Genomic DNA, 23,325 nt, shown 5'->3' with positions numbered 1-23,325 from the left:
AGTGAACTAAGAGCAGCTGATGAAGACAACGGATATGCATGCGGATGCAGCCTATTCTAAGGTGGAACCCCAACTCTTCATTGCGGAGGGCAGCTTAGTACGGAAATGTAATTATATTCCAATTATGCTATGTAATTACTCTTTTTGCACGCATATAGTTCGTTTTAATTGATTTATCTTGAGAACTTCCGGTAAACGCGTCCATTGTCCAACAATGATGCCGAAGTTTTTCATGATTTGAAAGGTATGAAAATTAGAGGTGCACGCAGTTTAGCTGCTGAAATATAATCTGAAGATATCTTAGTTAGACAAAAGAAGTGTTCCTGAAAATTGGTAAAATTGACCAGCGAGCTGTCAGCTTACTCCAATAAAATGTTTTTGAATCTTGATAAGGCTAATTTCAATTATGGTTCTTTTGATTTTAAAGTTGAAAGATTTTAACATCAAATTGTTTCTTGCGCTTGTATATAAACACTACTTGATTATCTTTGTTTACTACTTGATTATCTTTTTTTTATAGTGCAAATAGTTGCATGCATAGCAAGTAATTTATACTTCTTGTTTTACAGTATCAATATTTGGCTGAGCAAGTTGGCTCTAAAAATAGCAAAATATCAAGCAATGTAAGCAATAACATTTCATGCGATGTTATGAAAGATGATAAAATTCTTTCTGGATCAAAAATATACAAATCAAAGATTAAGAATCATAATATGTTATCAACCAGTAAAAACAAAATAAATTTACTCAAAATTAAGAATTAATCCTGTGGATATTCTTTTAACAGCTCATCATAAGCATCATAAGCAGACAAAATCACAAGAGCTATTGAAAATACGCAGTCATCTCTCCATTCATCTCAATCTGAGTTCACAAGAAAGCTGTAGATGTTGTGACGATTATCACATATATTTACATCCTTCGGAGGGACACGGGGCTTGACGACAGCAAGGAGATAAACAAACTCATGCTGGATAGACAGATTTGGAAAAATACTATCTCTGTTCGGACGTTGAAGCCACCCTAAGTCGAAGTTCATCCGAGTAATCTACAGTGTCATACAGATCATCATCCGCATTAGCCGAAGGATTTCTGATGACCAGTTGATGTCCATTAGTAACGTTGAAGCAGTCAGATGTGGGGGTGGTGGGGGTGGTGGGGTCCACTATTGCTTGCTTGTCTTCAGTTGTGTACTTTATCTTTGGGGGGTCTAGTTTGAAACCATTACAGATATTTACCTGGAATTGAAAGAAGTGTTATGATGATGTCAATTTAATATGAAACATCATGAATTTTGTGAACACAAGAATAGTGGCACAGCTAGAAATGAAGTAGAGAGCAATGTGACAGTACTAGTTTATACATAGGATTTCATGTTAACAGCTTTAGTTAGTGCTGCGATGCTGCGAGACACTCAGTTTTATGAAGATTGACAAGTAGAAGAAATAAACGTTGGACATTTTTGGGCTGTACAAAATTCTAGAGAATTTTATAAACTCTTTTGTGCTGATTTTATGAATATCGAAGAACTTTCGTTAAAGCTCAGCTCAGCTGGATAAAAGTAACAGCGCGGAAAGAATGGTTAATTATGCATTGGGTAGAATTAAAATAAAACGCTTTCTTCGGTAACGATGTCTGATCAAAATGTAGAGTCACAAAAGCTGTAGAGGAGAACATCAAATGGCTGCTTCAGGCTTACGAGTAACATTTGAGACACATTCGAGACACTTGCTAAACTATTGGCTTTGAACGGGACAAATTCTCTCATACACCTGAAAATGGTGCGAAATGTGCACTCGATAGTATGACACTGTCACTGATATATCAGCATGGTTGATGTGATCTTATCATCGACATCTCAACAATTTCTATAATTTGCTAAGACATGCATGATGCAGTTAACGTGTGCATGGATTATGGATACAGCTAACACGACATAGTATACATCCTTCACCTGCCATGTGAAATATAGCAACATCGCCTCAAGCCATGATCGGGGTGACACTGTTCTTTGGGGTGAGCGATCTGTGGTTCTTACTTTCACTCAGCTATATTGAATAAGTGAGTGCTTTACAAACATCATTCTAGTCACGATTGTATCACTATATAACCCTTTAAAGATTCGATCATCTGATAACCGTTCTAAACCCAATCGATTATAAGTGATATTAGTGATTAGGTGAATTAAACTGCACATTCAGGGATATCATTTCAGGGGGTGCTGGGATGAATAAAATCTTAACTCACCTTGTTTTTGCCCTTGCAGACAATGATGATGAGAAATAGCGAAAGAGCGGCGAAACCGGCCATTCCGGCTAGAAATCCGATTTCTCTAGGACTGAAGAAATCAGAATTTTGGACCACTGGATCTGGTTTTCTGGTGACAGGGTTAACAGGGCCATCACTGCAATCTAAAGGATTATTTAGTGTCCACCTGGTTATTGTACTAACTAGCCATTTCTCAATATCAAGGTGTAAATCTGACGTGTAGGTTTGTTCACAACAGACACTAGGCAGTATAAGTTACCTCTGTAAGTGGTGACAGTAGTGACAGTAGAGTTGGGGAAGATGGTTACAGTGAGGTCGGAGTATATCTTCTGGTTCAGACACTCAGTACCTATTATCTGGTAACTGTACCCCTCAGGAAACCTGGCTGAGAAGGATCCTGACTCTAGGTCCTGCACACACTCGTCTGTTTCAGCGCACTGTTGGAGACAGAGTGGTTAGTTGGAGACAGAGTGGTTAGTTGGAGACAGGGTGGTTAGTTGGAGACAGAGTGGTTAGTTGGAGACAGAGTGGTTAGTTGGAGACAGAGTGGTTAGTTGGAGACAGAGTGGAAAGTTGGAGACATAGTGGTTAGTTGGAGACAGAGTGGTTAGTTGGAGACAGAGTGGTTAGTTGGAGACAGAGTGGAAAGTTGGAGACAGAGTGGTTAGTTGGAGACAGAGTGGTTAGTTGGAGACAGGGTGGTTAGTTGGAGACAGAGTGGTTAGTTGGAGACAGAGTGGTTAGTTGGAGACAGGGTGGTTAGTTGGAGACAGAGTGGTTAGTTGGAGACAGAGTGGTTAGTTGGAGACAGAGTGGAAAGTTGGAGACATAGTGGTTAGTTGGAGACAGAGTGGTTAGTTGGAGACAGAGTGGTTAGTTGGAGACAGAGTGGAAAGTTGGAGACATAGTGGTTAGTTGGAGACAGAGTGGTTAGTTGGAGACAGGGTGGTTAGTTGGAGACAGAGTGGAAAGTTGGAGACATAGTGGTTAGTTGGAGACAGAGTGGTTAGTTGGAGACAGAGTGGAAAGTTGGAGACATAGTGGTTTAAGTTGGCTGGAAGTAGGGGAAAATCAACTCAAACTAACACATAAAAACAAACCTCAGTTTTTGACAAGCACCGACTTTGTGTTTTTGAGTACGAACAACTCGGGTGCATAGAGCCAATACAACCTATCGGGTCCTGAAAAAATATAATTAACATCATGTTCAAATTAAATCGTTTTTCATTTCATCGCTTACCACATTTCCAAGAACGGCAGATAATATGTATAAATGGACGGGTTCAAGATGGACTGATTTCAGTACAATTTCAACCTGATGGTTATGTAAAGAAATAATAAGTGCAAAATGACAGTTTTAAAAGTTAATGGCACTTAAAACTGTTGTGTACATTATAGTGAACTATACAAGTCTAACACTTACCCTTCCATAGAAAGAGCACCAGTAAGGATCAGTAATAAAAACACTCTCCTCCAGGGTCAGATACAACTTATCCTCGTATATTGAAATGGAGGAGGCTTCTTCCCACAAGAAGACATCTACTAATCCCTTAGTTTTATCAGTGTCCGGGTAGTACTGGTACACGTAGATACTGTCATCTGAGGAGAGGGATTAGTTGAGATCTAATGAAAGCTAGCAGCACTTTGATGGGAATCTGGTTGTCTATCATTATCTATTTGCTAATTCACTGACTAAGCCTCTTACCACATAGAAAGTAGAACATATGATGGTCTAATGTCTTGTATGAAGTGAAGGTGAAAACATCAGTGTATTCAAGAGTTGCAGCTACACTGGAGGTCCTGACTGGGTCAACACAAACTGTCTGCACTTCTCCGTTCCTTGAAGTGGAGCAATCTATCACTCCTTGCGGTGACTGAAATTATGGTTTATTTAGGTGTTTACAAATCTGTAGTGGCTATTTGTTACTGAATTGAAATAGTGTAGCAAATATACCACATTACTTTAATTCAGTAACATAACTTTGCATGATTGCTTTCTATTCGTCTCGTCTGAAAGTTTCTTGAAATATTTACAAGGTCTCATTTCCTTATTGCAGCTCAACAGTATTGTAGAGTTTTGTAAACTGTCAGGATGAATAATGGTAAATGTACCTGTATCAGTTTTCCGTCGATATCGTAATTTTCGTAATCTGCAGTATCAAACACGTCATCAATATCAGTAGCCACGTCTATAACACACAGAGCCACAATGGAGGATGTCACTGGTTTCTTGGTAGTCAATATGAACAGTTTATCTAAGTCACTGTCGAATTCCAACGCTAACACTCGATCTAATATTACCTGCGTTTACAAGACGTTACACGACGTTACAAGACGTTACAAGACAAAGATGATATGAATCCGAAGTGCATATGTTGGAACTTGGAATACTTTATACTGTTCAAAAGTCAAGTTTTGCTAGTTATTTTAGGGCAATAGATATATATACTGGGTGGTAGATGTATTCTCCAAATTTTCGTGAATCAGAGCCAATACTATTACTAATTACCATGTTCAGAGTGGATTATGAAACTTTAGGCCATGTATTCTCAAAATTTTAATAAATTAGGGCCAATACCGATTACCAAGTTCAGTTTTAAAACGTTTAAAGATACTAACAATTCGTAGAATCTAAACATTGTTCAACAAACTGAACCTCCCTAACCTCTTCGCTGTTAACAGAGTTGAGACACTGTATCTTAGCAACAGTAAAGGTTGTTAGTTGCCTTGTAAAACTGGACAGATCCCTCTTGCAGGACCTTGTTATCCGACTGACATCTTTATCCTGGGAGGGAAATCTGGTAAAACCAAGAAATAAAACCACATCAGATCAACCAATACATTTTGGTAAGGAAGTAACTTAATGTAAACGAGGTTTCTACAAAGTAAGCTATTTCTCACCAGATAAACAGTGTAGATATAGTCTCCTCTTACGAACATCCCTGTCATTTCCACTACTTCACCTCCTCTATTCGTTGGACTGGGAGGCTCTCTTAATTCCTCTGTCAGGTGGGAGGTTTATTCGAGCTTTTTATTTAGAATTAAAACGATAAAGCTACACTTTATCAGAAACGGTGCTATAAAGAGTACTGATAAGACTAATAAGACTGCAGAATGAGCTTGTGTGTTTTTAATAATTGATTATTATTAGTGTATTCAAGTTTTTTTTGTGTGGAGGATGTTTTAACTCACTCTTGTGTGCCCAGTCTTGCACTGTCAGTATTTCTCGACACTTTGAGCACACAAAACTGTCAGTTTTCGCGACAATTGTCAGATTTCGTTTTCAGTTCTGTCAATTTCAAGCGCTACTAGCTCTACTACTAGTAGTCTACTTCAGCTCACATTAAAGGGAGTTTTCGTCGTGCGTGTAGCGCCCTTCAAGTTTAACTTGGACGGATAGGATTTATAAAACTTCTGATTATAATATTTATACTATATTGTATTTTGTATTTATGTATTTTAGTAAATGGTCATTAGAACCACCGGCACCGTCCGGGCCCAAACAAACAATTCCTTCATATCAAGGAACCAGGGTGTGGACTGGCTACACCTGGTTAAAGCACTTCCATCAAATTACATTTCTAACCGAAATAGAGACTTTAGCTAAATCGAATTCATTTTAGCCAGTTCAGTGATTTATTCAAACCTCAGCAAATAAAACCATCTGTTTAATAAATAAGAACAATGGGAGATCCAGTTTAACAGCATGGTGCAAAATAAAATACTGAAGTGAAAAAACGGCAAACAGTGGGGAAAAACACTTTTGTGCGAACCAGTTTCGAATCCGAACCAGATTTTTTTGGCACAATGCGTACTTTTGTGATACTTTTACTTGGGATAGCGCTAGCATTAACAGAGGGAAGACGAGACGATGTAAACGAGACACAAGATGAAACAGATCTGATCAACGAAGAAGAAGAAGTAGAAGAAGGGTGTGCATGCGAGGATGGAGTGCAAGGTCTAGGGTGTTGTTCATGTAAAGATGATGTTAAATCCTGCGTGTTCTCTAGACTAGCAGGTCTGTGTACAGATCCCGCGGTCTACAAACAATGTGAGTTCTCCTGCTCTGACTGCTCCTGTGGAGACAATGCCAGGAACTGCGCTGAGGAGCTGAAGGTGAGGTCCTGTTCTGACACCTGGATGAGAACCCACTGCAAGCAAACTTGTGGGAGATGTACATGTAAAGATAGATACCCAGCTAGTTACTGCCAGCAGATCACAGAGAGAAATTATGACTCCAGCTCCAGGCATAACTGTTTCCGGTACGGAGAGAGGTGCGCGGCGAGCTGTGGTCACTGCACGTGCGAGGACACTGTGGCAGATTGCCAAGTGAGGGCGGGGAGAGGCGAGTGTGTGATCAATATGAGATACATGCTGAAGCACTGCAAGGCTTCTTGTAGCCAGTGTAAAGGTGCCTGTGTGGATAATCTTAGTGACTGTGCGGTGTGGGTCACTAGGAACCCCCACGCTTGTCACGCAAACCCTGACTTTATGAACATTCACTGTGCAGCGTCCTGTAAAATATGCACTCCTGAAGTTTTACCCACTGAGGTAGTACCCACAGAAGTAGAGCCTACAGAAGAAGTAGGGGAGTGTGTGGACCAAGAGGATACTTGTGTTTTAGCAGCTCGCATAGGAGACTGCCTGAAACCTGAAATAAGGAAGAAGTGTCCGTTCTCCTGCCGACAATGCGTGTGCGGAGACCTGGACCAGAGGTGTGAGGCCTGGTCTGAAGAAGGTAAGTGCTACACAGACGTCAAGATGATGATGATCAACTGCAAACAAACATGTGAGTTCTGTCAATGTCAGGACAAAGCAGAACACACTGTGAAGTGCCTGTTGCTGGCTGCTCAGGGTAAGTGTGCTGGCCACCCTGCCACCCTGGTCAACTGTCCTCTGTCGTGTAATGTGTGTGAGTGTGGTGATAACTCAGTGAACTGTGTCATGGACGCTCTGGCAGGCAAGTGTCAGAGCAACCCTAGCTACATGCTGACCCACTGCGCGGAGTCGTGTCACCAGTGTAACCTCTGTGGAGACAACCCACCTTTTGCAGGTAAGATCTGTAGTACAGCCCTGCAGCGTGGATACTGTGAAACTGAGCCGCTATTCAGGATACACTGTGCTAAAACGTGTGGAGTTTGCTTGGAGGAGAACGATGGAGGAAGTAGTAGTGAGGATGAGGGACCAGACCCTAAACCTGATCCTGATCCTAGTCCTTGGCGCAATATTTGATTTGTCTTCAGAATTTGTCATATGAAAATTTCCGTGTCTGAATGTTTTGTAATATGCGAGTAGTATAAATATTGTTCAAAACTCTACTCAGAGGCATTTCTTTGAACTTGCATTATTCCCTTGTATTGTTTCCATGAATTAAGACAGTCTTTAAAACAGACAGACACAAAATATTTACATATTTGAAGGGTATTGGCGGACAAGCCGGCGTACGGGTGGATAGTGCGGTGGAATCTCATGAAACTCATATTAATCTTTAAACTATCGTGGAAATAAACTCTCTATCAACGATTAATAACCTAGCGATACCAATAATGTGAATGATATAATTTGATTTATTGTCTCGGAGATCTTAACTTTAATTTCAAATTAAAATTACCCACCTTTAGAAATATTGTAATATTTGAGGCCTGTATCAAAAGATCCTGAAGCGACATAGAGCAATCCATCATCAAGGTTTAGATTTGTGAAGGAGGTCTTATTTACGTCATCAAGACAAATCTCTGAAAGTCCTCCACTTGTATATTCTGTTAAAATGGGGCTCGTTATTTGACAGCAAGTTGAAATTTTGCTTCAAACTCAGAATACTGATAATTTATAATTTGCCGGTAATAATTAATGGTGGTGACAGTAACTGGTGGGTGTTTTGTATTGTTTTACCGTAGGTGTTATTAGGTAGGAGGTTAGCAGTGAAGGGTTTAGGGTCCTCGTTATCAGAGTAGCAGAAGTAGAGGGTGGTGTTATCTACCTTGACTACACTCGTGGACTGGTCCGAGCACGTGTCGTCTGTACATGGTGAGCTGGCGTGGGTCTGTGGAGGGCAAATGTGTGAACATGCACATTTTATCTATTGGGAGCTGGATTAATTAGTCTAATTAACTGATAAGATCACAACCATCATCGTCTCACTATCCCCAGATCATGCTGCCAACCCTGGCTCTGGGCCCGCTAATTAGTGTTTCTAGCAGATAGTGGTTTATCTATTTCCAAGTGAGAGTGTTACAATAAGATGAGCTACCTGGTGAGAGGAAATGGAGCAGGAGGGGAGGTGTAGTTGAGCGATAAACCGCTCCCCTGTTACTATACTATATTCAGGGTAGACTCTCCTAACTGGGCTATCAAACTCCACCTCACACGTTACGGTCCTGGAGTTTCGTTACTTGATTAAAGATGAGTAGTGAGTATGATTATTATTTTTATAGTTTTAAAGGTAAACTGAGTAAGTGTTGGGATTACATTTCACCTAGATTTCAATGTCCTGCACTCCTGTTTACTAATTTACTAATGAAAAGCCACTCTAGAAGTAAAGTAAATCTCAAGATCGCACAGTAATTAAGTACAGTAAAGTACAGTAAAGTACAGTAAAGTACAGTAAAGCACAGTAAAGTACAGTAAAGTACTCACGATTTAGCGAAGGCGGCTGGAATCCGGGGAACTTGGGTCGTGAATGAGGGTCCGACAAGGAAAAGCAAGTAAAAGATCATATTTCCATGGTGGGCGTTGTTGTTTGACCACTCCCGAAACAGATTGCTATGTGCTAAACAATTAATTGGTTATTTCACTGTGTGGTGGTAGAATCTCCAGAGTGTGTTGGAGCAATCAGGCGATAGATAAAGCTGAGACGTGGTTTTGTTAGGGATTCCGCCGGGAGAAGGTACTTTATCCCTAACCGAACTAAATCCCTACTAGTAGTGATAATAATAGATCTAGATACTGGTGGAGACGTGAACCGTGTTTTTATTATCTGTCACGTGACAGCCATTTACCAATGAGTTTGCAGCATTAACCATTCAAAGCATAAGATTACTGTCATGTCTTAAAACAAATGTGGTTCACCTCCCCACCAGTATCCACACTTGTAGGGCTTTAGTTCGGGTACGGACCACCGATCAATTTCTATTATTACCAGAGTCTGCTTCAAATGATATTAATCACAATATTTCATCACTGGTCACAAAACAGAAACAAGCTGTTAAGCACTCTTTTTTTTCTGTCCTTATATCATTTGCAGAGATCAACTGGCGCCGTCGGATCATTACTGCCTTGAGTGCTGTGTGTACAGCGTGTAATTTCTCTACTGCCGCACTAAACACTGTACAGTGAGATTGTCGAATGCTTTTCGGTAAGCGGTAGGTAAACGCACGAAACGAACAAAATTAGCTGTCTGCAAAAATGGCATATTTTTTTGGAAAAGGATGGCTGAGCCGGTATCAAACGAATTTGAGCGCTATCAATACATTGTTCATCATAAATAGGAGAGACCAGAAAGCTGTAAAGTTGTAGGTGTTTGGGAAATGTTTGCGTGAAGATTTGGTATGCCAAGAATTCTGTACGTTAATTTAAAACAGCACCAGGATTAAAAGTCCAAATGTGGCGATCTAAACAGGACTTTGAATACAAAAAACCAATAATAGTGATGAATTAATATGGGTGAAAGTACAATACCATAACATTATGGGAATTATCACTGTGGTGAAGAATGTAAAGGATACGTGTGAACCTAATACAGTCATCTTGATAATTCCCAACAACGTTAGGCGGTCATTAACTAATAAGTTTACTTAATCAAATTCTTGACCTCTTTACTCGTTTAAAATTTATTTCCAGCCGATGATGTTGGTTTAACTCCAAAGTTAAACTACGTAAGACATGAGGATTAGGAGTACGACTAAACACAAGTTAAAAGCGAATATTTACATGAAAATATTGAATATTTACAGTTTATACCTGTACGATGTACACTGCCTCGCATCACACACAACAGCAGATGGTGGACAAAGCACGATGCACGAGGAATTTGAATTATTTCCAAACAAATATCTTTACCAAATGGTAGAGATATTTTAAACTTGAGAACGGGAAGGTGTTGCATTGTACTGTTTCTCATGAATACTGAATATTTTGAAACGCTGAAACTTTTTAGTTCAACTTTACTAACTACTACTGAGCGTGAGTCAGACAAAGTTGAGTTGTTAAGAAAGTTGAATTGGTGGTAATCAGAGATACCATTTACCAATGAGCCATATCGATGACTCACTCATCGAGCACTGCCACTAATCACTGAATGGTGATCCAGATCACCGAGTTTCAAATGAGTAAATTAACCTTCTGCTTTATAAAAGTTAAGAAAAGTTATAACAACCACACCTAGCTGAGTTTCGGAGAGTTAGCTCGACGGTTTGATCACGACTCTTTGTATTACAATTCTACAGCATGACAAGACAGAGCACTAGGACACAAACAACCTGCTGAAAGCTAAATAAAAGTTACTGACTGACATTATAATATATACAGGCAATGTACCTGAATAATGGATATTATTCGGTGCGATGATAAAGCAACATTGTTTATAAAGGAGTATGATCTTAACTTCGTCATTTTGACATAATACGGCCGGACACCTGAGTTGGCTATTTAATTACAAAGACACTGTTTACATGAACTTAAAGTACTGCTCCGTACTTATCAAGTATGCAGATGAGGTTATCATATGTGATACGCAGGCGTGATTTTTCACCGTTCTGGAGCAACAATGGAGAAACACTGGACACGAACCCAAATATATAAATTCATTCTTCTGCAAATTCCAAAAAACAATGATAAATCAACGATCCAATTGAATATCCTACAAACAATTTGACCTTGAGTACAGCTCGAGCGAATACGAATTAACTACTACAGCGGTGTGGACACGAGAATACACCCAGTAGACCAGTCTGAACAACTATTGGGGTGTCAGAGAGTAGTGTGAGTAGTTTTACTTAACAGTGAGTACATATTGCGTAACATTATATTAAGTCATATAGTTATCATATTGTAAGTATCCTGTTTACAGCAGGGCATTCATGGCAGTAAAAGGTAATAGCTCATTCAAAGGGACGTGGCAACATATTGATAACGATTTTAACAATTCTTAAGCTCTAATTTAACAGGAACTTAGCACGACATATGATCCTTCGAAATTTTATCTCAGGACGTTTTCCCACCCAACTAATACGTCTTGTTTAACTAATGTTACACTAATCCCTAAATAACCCTAACTCAGATAATATGTTTAAAACGGCAGGATGGGTGAAATGTTAAGTCCCCGTAATCACAAAGGTTTCGATTCACTGATAGCAATTATGGTTACAACGAATCTGCGAATATCAAACCACATCCCAAGTATTATACATTGAAATAATCCACAACAATTAAAAGATGTCTTTACCAATTACCATGCATCTGACGCAAACCATTCGTAATTAAATGTAACCAATAATTAAGTCAAATTGGCAAGTTTCTTGTTAACGCAAACTAAAACTGTTCCTGCCTAGCTACAAGTTTCACGACAATATCTATCACCTTTAGATGTTGCTGTTATAACTATAACAGGTAGAAATCGGAACGGTCGTAAGGGGAAGTCAGGATATATAGCGAGTTTCCTATCTCTACGTAGCATACAAAAAACGTAGACATTTAACCTGTAACCGGACTACAGCTAGAGACTAGGGACTGCTTGTTAAAAGCACTAATGGTTTAATACCGAATGGGTCCCAACATGGGCAACCCTAATTATTGACGTTTACCCATCAATAGACTTCAAAGATAACTCAACGATTTTCCTTACAGCTTTATTGTTAAGTTGTAAGTCCTACCAAATTTCTGACAATAACTTCTAACGTTTTCAATTGAGAAAAATGTGACCATGACAACTAATTAACTGTTCTATTACACAATGAGTCATACTAATACTATTGATTTCCTAGGGTAAAAGAGGTAGCCAAACTCAGGAGGTTGGCCGGAAATACTGGATGACTATGGTTATATCAGTCTAATGTCCAAATAAGGGCTGATCAGAAATGTCTTTAATTTCATTTTTACACCCTGGATCAAAACCTGTACCGGACACTAACTAAATTCACAACCTACCCCTTCACAACGTAACCCTGCAGAGTGGTCTTGATCGTTAAACTTGTTTTAAAAATAATGCATAACAAATGTCCATCATATGACACACCTCCTAGAAATGAAGAAAAAACACAGGCCACTACACGTCTGGTGACGAACAAAAGTGACAACTAAGAGACTAACTAGCCAGCTCACGCTGATAATCCGGCCAAAACCAACCAACTACCACAGCCGGTACTGGATCGAATTTCACTGATCATTACAGCCTAACAAGTTCATTATCAAGAGGCTGGATCCATCTGATTTGAGGTGATCACGTGATGTGTGCCTTTTAAACGCATGTACTTTGTCCCGGGACCCACGTGGGTAGTTCGGGGTTTAAACCGGAGCGTGGGGGTGGAGGCAGCCAGTCTTTTGTTAATTATTGGTTAATTAACAAATCATTAAGTGTTGATTAGAGGGCAACTTTATTAAGAGATCTAACTCTGAGATCACAATTACTGACGGTTTGGTCATGATGTCTAAGTAGGAGAGAGCGGTAAAGTTGACATTGAGAACAAACATGTGGCGGCTGAGTTATCGTAAAACAATTGTCAGATAATTGAAACTATACGCTCTTAATACCACGCCTACGCTGCATCGCTTGAGACTGCTAGGCGATGACGTGCACTTCATACCTCACGCCGTGCAGACCAGTCAATATATTTCATTCATCTTTTGTCTCTTCTCTTTTCTAGAGAGATTTAATGAGACGAAAAAACTGGCTCTGGTAGTCTACGAAGACAGACATTGGTAATAATGTGCCTTCAAAATTGCAAGCAGAACGATTGTGCACAATGGCTTCAAAACACGGCTAATAATACAGTGTTAAAACCCTGATCACGCATGAAGATGTGCCATCCATAATATTAAATATGTGTTTATTAAACAAGGTCAGGTGACTTTCAGAGTTGTAAAACATTGCACGGCAGTAAAAATATGCAGAAAGCTAAATATCAAATTCGCACGTTAAAAAACGTAGTGATCACGTTGACATACGGATAAATTCACACGGCAAAAAGCACTTCAACAAAAAACAACGATGTTACAAAGAACAACAGAGTTTTATTCATTCATTCCAGCTGATTCGTTCTTTTATAGAGAAGTAATAATGATATGCAATAGAGTACAGCACAGAGCATTACTAAGACCCCCAAGAGTCTAAGGAATGGTCTGGATAGCGTGTGGTGCTCTTCATCACGTGATCAATTAGTTAATAGCCGCGGGATGTGGTGTACTCACTACTCAGTGCTGGTCGTATAAAACACTGCTCAACTAATTGCTAGCTAGCTCACCAATATGTCGACGCCCTTGGTCGGTATTTGAAGTGTAGTTTTGAGCTGGTAATGTTTAGATCATGGAGACCCCCGCTGGAGCCTGGAACCCCGCATTGCAGGGAGAAAAGTTATCAAAATTTGCTGGAGAAAATCGACTGGAATATTCTAAATAGTGAACAATATATATTGTTTACTCACATAATTCATAATGATAATGTTCGGTTATTATCAAAGGAAGCGTTTAATTGTGTTTAAATAGAATCATCTTAACAGAAAAGCACTAAAGAATTAGTTCTATTCCGAATCTCTGATTCCCAGAATTAAGCGGCTCACAGACACGTACACGGAGATGGCCACCTCAGCCATTCTGTAGCCCCACTATTTATAAAACTAAGCTACTAGCGATTGTGACTCACACAATGACACAATACACAATGACACAATACACAATACATATATCCGGAGTACTTCATGGATTTGGCTCTTAGATCAGGGTATAAGGTGCACCCATGGGAATTAAGCAACAGAAACCGACTCGAAAAAGCGATTAAACTATCATATAACAAAAAACTACGAACTCCTCTGTTTAAAGATAATTTTTACATTGAGTAGGAATGATTTGTGATGACCGCACATATGAGCGAATAAATTATGCTTATTTATGTAAAGCTGTCGTAAAACGTTTTGTTAAACTGCTGAGTTACATGTAATCATGATGAATAATCTCAAAATGTGACCTGACGGAAAGATCTTAACAAGCGTGTAACAAAACAGAGTGTGACGTCAGTTGTAATGATAGGTGGGGCGTTGTATCATGTGTCACAGAGTGTTTTCTAGATCCTTCTGTAAGCTACTCACGGTACAATTGCAGACAAACAATCAATTACTTGGGAAGAAATCGCACCAAAAGGGAAAATCATTCTATACAAAATTTAAAGTGCGGGTTGGAGAGTATTGCATTACAATTTTCGAGCGATAAGAGGTCATGCGACAAGATACAGTACTTTGTTTTACTGAAATTGATGGTAAACTTACACTCCCAGCAAATTGCAGTCAGCTCCGTACATCATCTGACAAAACTAAATAGAAATTAGAAAACACTGTCGAAAATACCGAAAAATGTACAGTGAAAAGATAATCTTACATGTAACTTAATTAAAGGCGCAGGTGATGTAATTAATGTTATTTCAACAAAACACATTCAAACATATTTGTAAAACTGATCAAGATTTACACAACAATTTGTTTACCGAAGGATGTAGAGTACACCGAGATGAGCGAAACTAAAAGTGGTACATCTCGAAACGGCAACAAAGAATAGATCAATCTGTGTGATGTAACACACTAAACAGTATCATGTAACACAGTGAACCTAGGTTGATCCAGCGGATTATTAACAAGAATAACTAGCTGCGACTACACATCGCCCGTAATACATAATATGGACATACGAGCCAAACATAATAACACATAATATAGTACTTGGTATCTACACTGCTGCGTATAAGGGTACATTCCTCAAATATGGGATAATAGGACTATAGCGACCATGCCGTTATAGGTTATAGTGGGCATACGCGTTAGGCTAGCTGTTACTGTACTAGATATTACTAATATGTCGACATATTCAAACTGTAAGCAATACAAATCGAGGAACTAAATGTACAAACTAAAGAATGCCGGACAATAGATTTAAGGAGTGACCAATAGTAGCATAGTTTCCACGATAAATATTGACTATTCACTACTAGTACTACCTGGAGACAATTATCCTGAGGAAAAAAAGATTTGTATTAAGGAATAATTAGCCGGTATGAAGTAATTTTGTCGGTTTGTAACTGATCAGCATGCCCATTAGTTAACAAACAGAGGACATTATTGTGTAACTAGATAATAAAGAAAGTATTCAGAAACATTTGTCAGGAGAAAGAGTATGATGAGGTGATCACTATGATAATTGATACCTATAAGAGAGTGAGAATGACAAGGGCCTGCTAAGTTTCAAATAACACTGGTCACAATAATATTAATAAGAACTTTCATGAAATCAGTTAAATCGTATTAGAGTGAAAATTTAGATTTTGTTATTGTTTAAATATACCTATATTATAATTAGGGTGCAGCTTTTCGCCTGGTTACCTGGTTTTGTGGCAACTGTGACTGGTTATACACTGGCATCCTGAAACGGGGCCATTGAGAACAGAACTAGAAGTAAAAGAAGTCTGAGGAGGAGGAGACAGGGCCAAATGGCATTGACTGCAGTAAATTATGGGACATGAGTCATTAAACTCGGAGTAACCACAATTAGAATAATGACTACGTTTGAGCTGTAAGCGGAGCTAATCGATATTTCATTGATTACTGAAATCATTGAGAAGTGATTAGCATACCAACTTATCGTGCTAATTGCGTACCTACAACTTACTCAAGATCTTAGTGCCATGGCCAAGAATCTACAGGTTGCATCGTCACTAAAATAAAAAGGACCGGTACACTTCAGTTGAATTAATCTCGATTATACATTCTAACTAAAATAATTGGTCGATTATAATTATGTTATGCAGTTGCATACTACATCGACAGCATTCATATCTTTTAGCAATCATTAGGCATCATACCAATAACAATAAAGCCGGCCGCTATTGATTAAGGAGTCCTCGGTCAAAATAAAAAACAGATGAAAATTTTAGTGGAAACGAACGTGACCAATGCACAATGAAGCTCAATAGAGCTTAATTAAGCGAACGCATTCCCCATGTTAAACAATGATGCCCGGTCATTGTTAAACTTAAACATAGTCATAACCATGAATGAGTCTGAAACACGAAAATTTCTGGTGATCAAAATGCAAACATTGATATACTATATAGTTTATGTAATAAGCGCCATTACATGAGTTTGCACAGAATTTTTTGTCTCTGATTTTGATAAATTTGGTACCAAAAGTTGCCTCTAAGTGTGAATAATGCAAATTCACCTTGTAGCACGATAACTTCGAGCTGTATGTGGGCCTCCTGTGCATTGCAAGAGTGTAAACAGGACGAAAAATAGGTAACTTCTTGCTTAAAATGCCTACAACTCCTAAAATAATTTTTACAGGAACGTAATTATAAGCTTAGTAATATAATAGTCGGACGCAACTTTTGGTACCAAAATTATAATATTTGAAGGACCAAAATTTTTTCAAAATTTCACACAAGATCGAGAGGACCTTTGTGTTCAGGTTTTAAAAATTTGAAAATAATGTTCCTTTAAATTAAATCTTATGATATTAGTACTTAAAGTTTTGTTTCGATAAACTGATTACGATGGTTGATGCCTTCCCAGGAAACCTTACTGGTTGGGGCCTAACTTCGAAAGTAAAAGAAATAGAAACTTCGGTTTTTTGCAAAATGTTCCCCTTGTAAAACTAAAAATAACGTTTCCCCAGGAGGAAAATTTGAAACAACGTTAAATGTTGATTTTCTGTTTCAGTTATTTCAAACGAGCGTGCTAAATCACTCTACAGTCGATCTTCGAGATTGTTCTAAAAGGGCTCCCGACAGTTGAAACCAACTTCAATCGATGTATTTTCGGACGCTGATTCCGAATCACCCCCCATGACATAGGGTTAAAATGCTCCCCTGACGAGATATTGGCGAAAAACTGTCTCGATCACGTGATATGACCATATAAGGAAGTTAGTCTAATTTCTCGTTAGGGTTAGGGTTTCAGCATATGCTTTTGTTATGGATTGGGTTAGGGTTAGGGTTGGAATCAGACTAGAGGGTTAGGGTTTCGAATAGTCTTTCAGGGCCAGCTAGAGAACGGGTTGAAAAAGTCACGTGACAGTCGAGTGTAGAGTGATTAATCATCATCCTATTTCAAAATCTCCAGAAAAGTCTCATTTTGGGCCGATCAAAAATTTGCAACTTTAACTTTGCGGATTCCTGTACTCTGATTGGCGGAATTGTGTCACGTGATTCAATTGTAGCGCGATGCACTACTAGTACTGGGTCGCGCCGCGCATTTTCTCGCAACCACATATGCCGATTTCACATAGCCATGTGTATACGCGTACTGCGTGACGCGCTTGTTTCACCACCTTCGGCGCTACTGCAATGTGCAAGCAAGAGGGCTCTGGTTAGTGCAATATGCAAATCGGCGAGATGCGAAGAATTGACATCGTGAATCAAGTGATTCAATTGCATTCTTGCAATGTTTGAAGTGAGCGTGCTAAATCACTACACAGTCGATCTTCAAGATTGATCGAAAAAGGCCCCCAGAAGTTGAAACCAACTTGAATCGATGTATTTTCAAACTTTGTCATACGTTGCTTGACCCGCCGCGCACGAGCGCGCCGCTCCCCTATATCGTAAGATCAAAACGATATTACTGGGCGGGGCTCAGCCTGTCATTCCGGCGAATCTTTATTCGGGCTGAGTGAATTACGACTTCCATCGCCCTGGAAAAAAGTGCGAATGCTTATTTAACGGGTGATACTCGTAAAATATCTGTTCCATATATTGGACCGTCCAACTCGGCGCGCGTCCTGGTATAGTAGGTTGTAAACCTACAAATGCTTATTGGATGTTAGAGCGCACGTAACTCGCATTCACGTGATCGGTCAGACCCAATTACAGCCGCGCAAAAGATCACGTGCACGCCAACTACCAATAAGAAAGAAGTGACGTATGCGCTACATAACAAGAGCCGCGCGCTCAGTTAGATTGTAAAATCTGATTATTTGATTGTAAAATTGCATAAACGCGCCTATTTGTAGGTAGTGCGCTTGATTCACGATGTCAATCCTTCGCATCTCGCCGATCTGCATACGGCGAGAATGTGGTTGCGAGAAGCATTATTTGATGCGCGCGCGACCCAGTAGTGCATCGCGCTACAAGTAGTGCGCCATCGACAGTGAGCCGCGCGTGCCGACTGTAGGATGGTTTTTTAGCGCTAATTTCGGCCAGCACAATTTTCTTCAAACAAATAGATATTGAGTATTCTTCCCGACCTCCAATTGCAACAAAAATTGGTAAGCTTACTCATAGACTTACAAGAAAAGTGTCCGAAAAATTTAAAGCATATCCAACCATCAGACATTATGTTACAGCTAAAAGCAGCGTATTTTGCCCCATTTTGATCACTATATCAACTCCGATAACCACCAAATTTTTCGGACAGTTGTGAAAGCCCTATTGGAAGGTTGTCGCCAATTTCCAGAATGATCTCATTTAAGGAACTGAAGATAAATCCGAATAATACGACAAAAATGGTCAAATTTGGACGAATTTGGTCAAATTACGCGACTTTTACAGCTACTTTTGCTCCAAAAGCCGCGCACCATCAAATATGGCACCTAGGCGAAACTCACTGATCTTTCCAAAAAGGTATGACAAATTTGTTGATTCACGATGTCAATCCTTCGCATCTCGCCGATCTGCATGTGGTTGCGAGAAGCATTATTCACCACTGCGCGCAGTGTTGTGACCGCTCTTCGTCGTATTTTACACATATTTGGACGTTGGCAATTTATTCCATCGATAATTTTAAAGTTTTAACATTTTTATATTAAATTCTTTTTTAATTTAGTTCTAAAACGATTAAGCTTGCTTTCTGTGAAAATTTAATGTACTTTCGTAAAATAATTTTGATGTGGCAGCGATTTGAAAAGGAAATTAGTTAAAAATAATACAAAAAAATCGGACATTTTTTGATATTAAAACATGAATAACTTGGGCTGTGTTGACAGTAGAAAAATTTATTAACCTCTATCCGACAGCTTTAAAATTTTTCTACGCGCCGCGCAAATCCACGCGCGCATTTTAGCGTGTCAAAATCGTTTAAAACTAGAATTAGTTGATGAAGGAGCATAATGCAGATCATACGTTGTACGTGTGGCTTGAACATTATGATTTCGCGCCATTTCTTGTTTCTGCACTCGCTTTGAACTTTCATGGCTTTAACAGCAGTTATCGACTGACGACTTTGCTGTATTACATAGTGTACTTGGTACATAATTGATCAACGATAATAGGAGGAACCCCTGCAAGCTTTAAAGGGCTCGTGTTACTTTAACATCACTTTTGAATTTCACGAAAGCAGATAAAAGGTAGGTTTTCGTTGAATCAAAGTAAGCTAATATCAATTAGAACGAGTATAATTGTGTTACTTTAATACATCGCTTGGTACTGTATTTTATAGTTAACTAACGACATTCTCGCTTTAGGTTATTTTATATAAAACACTTTTATCATTGTTGATTGTGACTTGTCCAATCATTGCACTAGTTTATTACAAAGATTATCAAAATCTTGCGGTAAAATTATTATACAAGCACCCATAAATGACAAAAGTCATTTAATTTCAACATTCCTCATTGCTTTTGTGATTTCCTGCAGCTCTTACTACTGGGCAGCTCTTACTACTGGGCAGGTCGCCCCGTGGTGGTTCATGGAGGCGTCTCAAAAAAAACTGACTGAACTATAACATATAATCTAAATATGATAAGTGCTTATTAACCTCTCTGCTTTAATTCAAACCTTTTATAGAATCTACATATGAACTTACAATGTTTTGCAGTTTTAGTGACGTTGCAGAAACTCCGGAATACTGTGGATTGGGAGGAGGAGAAAGTGATAATTCTGTTATATGGCCTGTTTCTAGGACACGATAAACTTCCTAATAAGGTATTTTTTTCAGGATACGATAAACTTCTTAATAAGGTATGATCTGTAGCTAGGACACGATTAACTTCCTAATACAGTATGTGTAGATGATAACCTCCCTTCCTCTTCTAGATCAGATGGCTAAGTTACGGTGCAAAGACGGGTAGCTTGAGACTACCCGTTGTTACCTATAATCTAACTCACTCTTTCCACATACGCGGCTAACCTGTTCCCGATCAATATTCAGGTAGTGGAGAACTTAGAGTTAGATTATTTATTCCGCTTTTTGACTTTCCCCAGTCTTCATGCTAGATTCCCGTTCATTTTAGAGCCTCATTTAATCAGTCGGCCTTACTAAAGAACCTCTCACCCTAATAAGAACACGTAACTTGAAGTCTGATCGACTACATAGCTTTCGCTACAGCACTAACACGTGCATTTACAGAGGAGCAAAAGTTTGCGGAGGCATCCTAGAACGGTACATATTTTAATATATCATGCACGGGTGCCATTCTGTTTGTTTGGTTCACAGCTATTTCCTACTCCTAGACTCCGTGTTCGGACTTTTGATTTCTGTACCAGTTTATCGTTAACTTAGAGTTAGATTATTATTCCGCGTTTTGATTTTCCCCACTCTCCATGCTATTATTGCTAGATTCCTGTTCATTTCAGAGCCTCATTTAATCAGTCGGCCTTACTAAAGAACCTCTCACCCTAATAAGAACACGTAACTTGAAGTCTGATCAACTACATAGCTTTCGCTACAGCACTAACACGTGCATTTACAGAGGAGCAAAAGTTTGCGGAGGCATCCTAGAACGGTACATATTTTAATATATCATGCACGGGTGCCATTCTGTTTGTTTGGTTCACAGCTATTTCCTACTCCTAGACTCCTTGTTCGGACTTTTGATTTCTGTACCAGTTTATCGTTAACTTAGAGTTAGGTTATTTATTCCGCTTTTTGATTTTCCCCACTCTCCATGCTATTATTGCTAGATTCCCGTTCATTTTAGAGCCTCATTTAATCAGTCGGCCTTACTAAAGAACCTCTCACCCTAATAAGAACACGTAACTTGAAGTCTGATCGACTACATAGCTTTCGCTACAGCACTAACACGTGCATTTACAGAGGAGCAAAAGTTTGCGGAGGCATCCTAGAACGGTACATATTTTAATATATCATGCACGGGTGCCATTCTGTTTGTTTGGTTCACAGCTATTTCCTACTCCTAGACTCCGTGTTCGGACTTTTGATTTCTGTACCAGTTTATCGTTAACTTAGAGTTAGATTATTATTCCGCGTTTTGATTTTCCCCACTCTCCATGCTATTATTGCTAGATTCCTGTTCATTTCAGAGCCTCATTTAATCAGTCGGCCTTACTAAAGAACCTCTCACCCTCTTAAGAACACGTAACTTTAAGTCTGATCAACTACATAGCTTTCGCATACCGTTTCGTATCACGTATTTATCATCTCTCCTTCTTCAGAGACTGGCTTTATTTCAACATACCGTATCGTATCACGTTTTTATCGTCTCTCCTTCTTCAGAGACAGGCTTTCTTTCAGCATGGTTACCCAGAGACTTGATGGTATCAGGGTTCTCGATGTTCTGAGTAATGAATTTAGTTTTTCCCTTCATTCATTCTAAGTCCCACTGTGGCAGCAACCCTTTCTATCTCTTGCATCAGCGTCTCTGTCTCCTTTTCAGTATCTGCTATCAGAGCAATGTCATCCACAAAACCAGTGACCGATATCTTCTCCACCTTGACTCTCCTACTCCTATAAGGCTTTTAATGGTAAATCCTATTTCAGGGTGCTTGCTTAAGGCTTGTCTCATGCAATAGTCTAGGGCTATTATAATGAACAGGTACGGTATGGTGCTAACATCTGCAAGATCTTAAGGAGAGAGTGGCGTGACACACCCTCTGTAATCAATAAAATTTTGCGAAACTTTCAGAAATACTAAGTTTGACCCAGATTTAAAGGTCGCTAGACTGAATGCAATATTTCAGTTAACAACTCTACCTCGATTCGATGCAGTGCACAGTGGGAAAGGTTGAAGTTGACGTTCAAGCAGTCACCCTGCCGAACAAGAAATCTTTCAGGCCAAGAGGCTAGGTGACTAGAAACTCAAGATTCACTATATCCGTGAAACTTGTCGGGAGCACTGTTATGTGAGTTATTTTACCTTCTAAATTCCAATGAGCATGAAAATTACCCAGGTTCATGGAATGCACGAAAATGAACAAAAATTAATATTCTCCTAAAACTAAAAGTGCTCAGAACGGTTTAAAACTGGCCGGAAAGCGTTTAGATTGGTCCTAGGACCACTCAAACCAAGTTTGGGAATCACTGCATGTCTACAACCGATGTAACCAATGTTCCAAAATGTTCCAATTTTGTCCCAATAACTCGTTCACCAGCCTACCTCCGTTCACCAGCATGCGCTGTGACCGTCATGGTCACGGCGCAAGATGCGCGCATTTTAAAATGCCGGGAACACATTTTAATTGCCATTGTACATTATAGTACATAGTGGACAGTGGAGTGTGTGGTCTGATACTTGATAGTAGACAGAGGTTATATTTGAAACATTCCCGGTGCCTTCAACTGTTCTTTACTGTGCATGCACTGACTATTTGATTGCTTAAACGAATAGGCGAGCCTTCAAAAACATTAGTTTCAATGTTTTCATAGTTTTATGATGCAAATATAATTTTTCCATTTACATAACTGATAATACCCCCAATATCTTTTCAGTTGTGGAGGTCGGACCGAAACTGTAATCAGACACTAAACATTGACGAGGACCAATTACTCTACTCCTTCAATGATTAATAAAGATCGCTGATTGCTTTTACTAATGTATAATGTTAAAATGAAAGAGAAACTATCGAGACGAAAGAGAAAAAGGCACTCATTTATTTATAGTTTTATGTCTTAACAATGATATTCGAAAGCTAAT

General features: G+C 39.1%; 2 protein-coding genes and 1 long non-coding RNA gene across 8 annotated transcripts; 2 read left to right on the top strand and 1 right to left on the bottom strand.

Annotated features, from left to right (window-relative positions):
* Nucleotides 1–322: 322 nt before the first annotated feature.
* Nucleotides 323–9,051, bottom strand: LOC134812934 (uncharacterized). Of its 5 annotated transcripts, XM_063820556.1 has the most exons (15): nucleotides 8,905–9,051; nucleotides 8,519–8,645; nucleotides 8,161–8,311; nucleotides 7,884–8,027; nucleotides 5,170–5,270; nucleotides 4,934–5,053; nucleotides 4,381–4,569; nucleotides 3,974–4,142; nucleotides 3,692–3,867; nucleotides 3,369–3,449; nucleotides 2,528–2,705; nucleotides 2,248–2,411; nucleotides 1,955–2,025; nucleotides 1,700–1,772; nucleotides 903–1,238 (listed from the first exon to the last, which is right to left on the bottom strand). In XM_063820556.1, the coding sequence occupies exons 1-15, from the start codon at nucleotides 8,982–8,984 to the stop codon at nucleotides 996–998; spliced, it is 2,067 nt and encodes a 688-aa protein (XP_063676626.1). In that variant the 5' UTR covers nucleotides 8,985–9,051; the 3' UTR covers nucleotides 903–995. The 5 variants fall into 5 exon arrangements, with proteins under 5 accessions (XP_063676634.1, XP_063676651.1, XP_063676642.1 ...); XM_063820581.1 differs by lacking the exon at nucleotides 1,700–1,772 and having other exon boundaries at nucleotides 566–1,238; nucleotides 1,955–2,048; XM_063820572.1 differs by lacking the exon at nucleotides 1,700–1,772 and having other exon boundaries at nucleotides 566–1,238.
* On the top strand, nucleotides 5,444–7,562 carry LOC134812964 (putative tyrosinase-like protein tyr-3). Its single transcript, XM_063820600.1, has one exon. The coding sequence runs from the start codon at nucleotides 6,076–6,078 to the stop codon at nucleotides 7,498–7,500; it is 1,425 nt and encodes a 474-aa protein (XP_063676670.1). The 5' UTR covers nucleotides 5,444–6,075; the 3' UTR covers nucleotides 7,501–7,562.
* A 10,148-nt stretch (nucleotides 9,052–19,199) lies between the features above and the next one.
* Nucleotides 19,200–22,487, top strand: LOC134815255 (uncharacterized). Of its 2 annotated transcripts, XR_010160232.1 has the most exons (4): nucleotides 19,200–19,800; nucleotides 20,271–20,377; nucleotides 20,489–20,603; nucleotides 22,373–22,487. It is a non-coding gene; the product is annotated as an uncharacterized LOC134815255 (long non-coding RNA). The 2 variants fall into 2 exon arrangements; XR_010160231.1 differs by lacking the exon at nucleotides 20,489–20,603 and having other exon boundaries at nucleotides 19,209–19,800.
* The last annotated feature ends 838 nt before the right edge of the window (nucleotides 22,488–23,325 follow it).

The sequence above is a fragment of the Bolinopsis microptera genome, chromosome 1 (assembly GCF_026151205.1).
Source record: "Bolinopsis microptera isolate Bmic1 chromosome 1, MBARI_Bmic_1.0, whole genome shotgun sequence".
Classification (NCBI taxonomy): Eukaryota; Metazoa; Ctenophora; class Tentaculata; order Lobata; family Bolinopsidae; genus Bolinopsis; species Bolinopsis microptera.
The sequence above is the reverse complement of the archived record's forward strand: the minus strand, read 5'-3'. Positions and strand labels throughout refer to the sequence as shown.